The 6,341-nt window shown below is 53.5% G+C and overlaps 2 protein-coding genes across 2 annotated transcripts; both read right to left on the bottom strand.

Moving 5' to 3' along the window:
• Nucleotides 1–1,236: 1,236 nt before the first annotated feature.
• LOC113238695 lies at nt 1,237–3,894 on the bottom strand. The gene has a single exon (XM_026475531.1). The coding sequence runs from the start codon at nt 3,892–3,894 to the stop codon at nt 1,237–1,239; it is 2,658 nt and encodes an 885-aa protein (XP_026331316.1).
• Nucleotides 3,895–3,932: 38 nt separating this feature from the next.
• Nucleotides 3,933–6,071, bottom strand: LOC113238694. Its single transcript, XM_026475530.1, has one exon. It carries the CDS (start codon nt 6,069–6,071, stop codon nt 3,933–3,935), a length of 2,139 nt encoding a protein of 712 aa, XP_026331315.1.
• Nucleotides 6,072–6,341: the final 270 nt, after the last annotated feature.

Raw genomic sequence — 6,341 nt, 5'->3', positions numbered from 1 at the left:
ACCACCTCGAGATGCAGTTCTGCCCAAACCCGTCCGTGAACCATCAGCATGCAGCCAACATCCAGCAGCATCTCGAATTACTTCGCCACACCCACAGCTTCCGACGAGGACCCCATTGTCTTTTCGCCAGGACAAGTCCTGCGTATGACCCGCCGAGCCAAAAAGAAGAAAGCTCCCGGACCAGACCGGATCACAAACGAACCCCGTCACCTACCACCGAAGGCGATCGCTGCGATGACCAGTATCTTTAACGATATCATGCGGACAGGTCACTTCCCACACACCTGGAAGCTCGGTAGAATCATCATGCTCCCGAAACCGGGGAAAGACATCCTGAAACCGGAAAGCTATCGGCCCATCGCTCTGCTGCCCACCATCTCTAAGGTTTTCGGGAGGTTGCTACTGCTGCATCTGACTCCACACATCCAGTCACGCGACGAGCAGTTCGGCTTCCGAGCGATTAGCGGTGGAGCAAGTGACCTCTTCAGAACGCACCATCAGCGCCGGATTACCACAAGGAAGCTGTCGGTTACCCGTGTGTTACCCTCGATACACGGATGACATCCCCTTGGAGGAAGGGGCCATCCTGGCCTTGTACATCGTCGACGCCGCGTAGCTTACCACCTCCATCACCGCATGCTTCCTCCTTGGCTGGATGACTGGCGACTCTCAGTCAACGTCACCAAAACCCAGGCAATCATCGTGAGCAACTCGAAGAAGATGCCACCTGTGCAGGACCGACGCTCTTCGATCCTCTGCTTTATTCTTCCTTCGATAATAAAACTCCTTAATTTAAAATGGACTGTATATATTCATATAAAAATGTCGATCTGACTTACAAAACAAGAGATTCAAAAGTGATTCCAAGAGTGATGAAAAGTGATTGAATACAAACTAAAATCCGCCCATATTTATACCGGCACGATGTCTCCCACATCGTACCGGTCCTATCAATGGGTCGCTACGCCCCTCGGCCAATCAGAGCTCTCGAATTAATCATTCTGTTCTGGACTCTAGCTCTGACCGGCCAGGCGCGTACGGCCGTCCGTAACATTCTCCCCTCAGCGAAGTCTTACGAGCTAAGGCTAGGTAAATAATGGAAAAAGAATAAAATAGAAATAAAAAAAAAACAAACGATCTAGACGGTAAACAATCAAATCAACTTAAAACTTATCCTACGTGTAAAAGTAAATACAAATCTTATTCTAAACATAATCAAAACGAAACCTAGCCTAATCATTTGGGGAGGACGGCCAACTTACGCGCCGGACGCCTAAAAACACCACCCCGTGTCCTAACTTCTACGCTCCTAACTGTACCGTCGGGGCCCGGGTAGATTTTCACTACTTCCCCGCGCGGCCATACGTTCCGTGGTAGCGTAGAGTCTACTATGAGGACTAAATCTCCGACGGTGAGATTCCTGCTTGAATCGGAGGGTGACCCGCGCGGAATGAGTTGCGGTAAATACTCCCTAACCCATCTGCGCCAGAAACTTTCTGCCAACGCTTGCGCCGCTCGCCATTGTCGTCTATCTGCATTCTCACACGTTCCGATAATGGGCAGTACGTTCGGTTGCCCAAGCAAGAAGTGGTTTGGTGTGAGCGCTTCGGGCTCGGCCGGATCTGCAGATACGTGAGTAAGCGGACGCGCGTTTATAGTATATTCTGCTTCCGCAAGCAAGGTTAACAAAACTTCCTCTTTCGGCGCTCTATCGTGCAAGGTGACTGATAACGCAGTTTTTACCGACCGCACTAATCGTTCCCACGCGCCCCCTTGGTTCGGCGCGCCGGGGTCTATATATCGCCAGTCCACGCGCTGCGTTAACGCAAATTCGCGGAGCTCGGGCTCCCATTCTTTCATTGCTGCCCGTAGCTCGGCATCAGCGCCTCTAAAGTTCGTCCCGTTATCGCTGTATATAACTCGCGGCCAGCCGCGTCGTGCGGCCATTCTGCGCAAGGCCATTATTGCCGAATCCGTGGTCAATGACGCGGCGAGTTCTAAATGCACCGCGCGCGTAGTTAGACAAGTGAATAATGCGCCCCAGCGTTTTTCGTGGCGCCTACCTATCGTGACTATCATCGGTCCAAAATAGTCTACTCCGCAATTGCTAAACGGTGGGCTATACGCGTCTAGTCTCGCAGCGGGTAAGTCTCCGAACGCCGGCACGAACGGCGTAACTTTTCTGAGACGACAGAAGGTGCACCCGTGTAACACCGTACGCACGGTCGAGCGTAATCTTAGCACATAGTACGTCTGTCTTACGTCGTTCGCGACGCGCTCGCGCCCGCCGTGTCCGGAACGCCTATGTATGTTGTCGATACAGAGTCGAGTGAACACGTTCCGTCCGTCCAAAACCGCGGGCGACTTGACCGACTGTTCGATTTGCGCTGCATTTATACGACCGTTCACGCGCACGATTCCGTCCGTTCCTATCACGGGGTCTAACTTAAACAGCTTGCTGCTGCGCGGCAACGGTTTCTTACGCGCAAGGCATGCGATTTCCTCGTTGAAATCGTCGCGCTGTGATTTCAATAGCCACAGACGTTCGGCTTCCTGTACGTGTCGTAACTCAACGCGGTTCGCGCGTCTTCTGCACATATCTACGAAAGCCAATACTCGCGCCGTGGTCCTAATGAGCCTTTCGTAACTAGAGAACCGGCCTATGTCGGGCAAGTGATCGAAACTGCCCTTCTCGTTTGCGTACGACACGACTACCTCGTCCTCAGTCGCGACAAACTCCTCGCGTTCCTTCGGCCATTTGTCTTCCGATTCGTACAAGAACGCGGGCCCTATGAACCATCTATCGCGGCTAGTTTTCATATCGGTACTTATTCGCGTCGCGTCGTCCGCTACGTTATCCGCGGTCGGCACCCATCTCCATTGGTCGACACGGGTAAGTTCAGAGATATCGCTCAATCTGTGCGCTACGTAAGGAGTATAACGCGGCTTATCGTTCCTTATCCAATGAAGTGCGGTTTTCGAATCCGACCAGAATATCACTCTATCGATGGGTACGCGGTGTTCCCGTAGTATGGAATCGGCCAGACGCGCGCCTACAAGGTTCGCTTGTAGTTCTAAACGTGGGATACTTGGCGCGCGAATCGGGGTCACCTTGGCCTTCGCCGCGGCGAGGGTGACCTTGACCTCTCCACTTCTATACGTTATACGCCAGTACGCGGCCGTCGCGTATGCTAACTCACTGGCGTCGCTGAACACGTGTAACTGCGTATTCGTCGTGTCCTTGTTAAAACCGTACTTTCGATCCAACCGTAAGTCGGCTACCGAGTCCATATCACGTAGCCAATCTAAAAATTCGCGATTCTCCGTTTCGGGCAAAACGTCATCCCAACCTACGTTGGACCTCCATACGTTTTGCAGCACTATTTTCGCCCTAACCGTATAATAGCTAAGTAAGCCTAGAGGGTCGAAAATTGACATGACTGCGCTGAGGGCCTCGCGCTTAGTAGGTCCTCTTTTCAGCGATCGTACCTCTCGCGGCACCCTATTCATGGCCGTGTTGAAGCGAAGTTCGTCACTTGAGGCCTCCCATAACAGCCCTAACGTTTTCCCCGCTCCGTGAGGGTTGCTTCCGCCTAATTCCTTGGCCGCGCGGGCCCTAGCTTCTACCGGTACGTGTTCTAACACGAGCTCGCTATTCGAGTTCCAGCCCGCTAGCTGGAATCCTGCCCTCGCTTGCACCGTTACTACTTCGGCGACTGCTTGCACGGCCTTAGCTTCGTTCTCGTAGCTGTCCACCCAATCGTCCATATAATGATTCGATGTGATCGCGTCGAACGCTACGGGATAAAATTGCGCGTGTTCCTTAGCGTTTAAGTTTCTAACGCTATGCGCCAGGAACGGGGAACTTCGAGCACCGAATATCATCGAAGTCATTTTATAACGAGTGGGCGGTTTCGTTCTATCGTCTCCTCTCATAGGAACATTTGGGCGGGCTGATCGGCTTTGCGTATCTTAATACGCATGAACATCTCGCGTATGTCCGCCGATACGGCTACGTCGCGTTCCCTAAAACGGAATAATACGCCCGGCAACGATCGTAACAAGTCGGGCCCGTCTAAGAGCTTGTCGTTCAAGCAAGTGCCGTTAACAGTGGCGGCGGCGTCGTGTACTAAGCGCAATTTGCCCGGCTTATTTACATTCCGCACGGCGAAATGCGGAAGGAACCAACCGATCGGGCTGTCCGCTTCGTTTCCCTGACACGGCTCCGCATACCCCTTGTCTAAAAGGTTCTGCACCTGCGCTTTGTATTCGTGTTTAAATTCCGGCGACGCGTCCATTTTCCGTTCGATCGTTCGCAGCCTGCGGAGCGCCATATCGTAGCTCGGCGGCATGACAACTGCGTCGTCTTTCCACGGCAGTCCTACCTCAAATTGGTGGCCTATTCGTTTCGCGGTTCGCGCGAATATGTCGAGCGCTCTTTCTTCGCTACGCGACGGCTTCGCTATTTTAGAAATCCCTACATTATCTATAGCGAAGTGTCGTTTCATACGATCCTCGAGCCGTTCGTCGAGATCGTTACAAGTGCGCGATATGTCCGCTCGGTACGTATATGCATGAAAGACGTTTTCGTTCGCGGTCGAGTTAATAACTTTCGGTACCGTTCCGTGTACCGTCCAGCCCAAGCTCGTGAGGGAAGCGACCGGTTCGCGGCGCCCTCCTACCAACAACTGACGCGACACGATCAAGTGCCAGTTATCGGCCCCTACCAAGATGCCTGGTTTCACGTTATTATAGCAAACTTCCGACCTATCGAGACCTCGTAAGTGCGCGTATTCCAAGCACGACGAGTCTATAGTCTGTCTCGCTAATTTCAAGTTATGTACGGTTCGCGCAATAACTTTGTGACTTTCACCCGACTTTCCACATATACTTAACTCTACGGCCTTACTAGTCGGTTCGCTCTGACTAGACCCTAGTCCGTGAATACGTAGTTTTCGCGTGGGCCCGTCGGCCCCTATGCGGTCCGCTATTTCCGCGTCTATCAAAGTGACGGTCGATCCCTCGTCAAGTAGAGCGTACGTATTTGCGCGTTGCCCGTTAGGCCCTATCACGCTAACTGGACGCACCTTCAGCAAGACCGATCCGCTGTTTTCCTTGACCAACACCGACGTATTGAGAACCGTCTCGACCTTCGGTGTCTCGGGTTTCGAAACCGGCTTACGCTGCGTGTGCAACAAAGCGTGGTGCGGGGAGTCACAGCCGTCGACTCCGCACGACTTCGCCCTACACTTGAAGCGGCGATGTTTCTCTATTAGGCACTTAAAACACACGTACGCCTCCTTGGCCCACTTCCAACGGTCCTCCACCGTCATGGCTGAGAACTTCCAACATCGCGGGACCGAGTGATTGCCGCCGCAACAAAGGCAAACCGATTTCCTTGGCTCCTTGTTTTCCGCGGTGGCGTTGTACACGTTCCTACGTTCGGGGCGGCGCGTACGCGGTGGGCGGGGCTTCGGGTCGTGCCTCGCTGGTGCTGTTTCTTTTGCGGCCGAGTGTAAATACCGAATCGCCAGGTCCCCTTCGCGCATTAGAAACCGCGACAGCTTGACGATCTCGGGTTCGGTTTCCATTCGGTGTTCGTCCGCGTACTCGCACCACTTGGTCTGCCGGTACGTGTCGAGCTTTTCTACTAAGTCGCGTACTAGCGTGGAATCATACAAGTGCCAGTGGGCTAGATTTCCTAATACGCAGGCGACATTCTGCACCTTAACGGCGAAGCTGTTTAAACCCGTTGCCGTTCCGTCGGGTCGCGGCAAACGCCTAAGCTCGCTAACGGTGCGTTCCACTATAAGTTCCGGCTTACCGAAACATTGCTCTAACGTATCCATAATTACGGACGGATTCGTAGCCGTGTACAGGAGCGCAGCGACTGCTTCTTTCGGTTCTCCCTTCAGGCTGACTCGTAAACGCGCCAAATTCTCCGCGTCTGAGAATTTGTACATTCGGGTTGAGTCTATCATCGCGCGCTTGAACGGGAGCCAATCCGTGTAGGCTCCGGTGAAAATTGGCAATTCCTGCGCCTGTCGCGGCGGTGGGCGAAACATTGCCATTTTCTCTAACGCGTCTACCAACCTATCAACGCCTCTACCTTTCGTTACTCGCGGCGGCGATTTCGGCGAGTGGCGCCGCTCATACCTGTGGTCACGCGGCGACTGAGAGCGCTGACGACGGCGTTCGTATCTATCTCGCGGCGACGGCGAGCGATAATAGCGGCGTTCGCGCCTATCCTCTCGCGGCGACGGAGAGCGATAATAGCGACGTTCGCGCCTGTCCTCTCGCGGCGACGGCGAGCGATAATAGCGGCGTTCGCGCCTATCTTC

This window comes from Hyposmocoma kahamanoa, unplaced genomic scaffold (genome assembly GCF_003589595.1).
Source record: "Hyposmocoma kahamanoa isolate Upper Pololo Valley unplaced genomic scaffold, ASM358959v1 97589, whole genome shotgun sequence".
NCBI classification, from domain to species: Eukaryota; Metazoa; Arthropoda; class Insecta; order Lepidoptera; family Cosmopterigidae; genus Hyposmocoma; species Hyposmocoma kahamanoa.
Note: the sequence above shows the minus strand (reverse complement) of the source record. Positions and strands in the feature narration are given on the sequence as shown.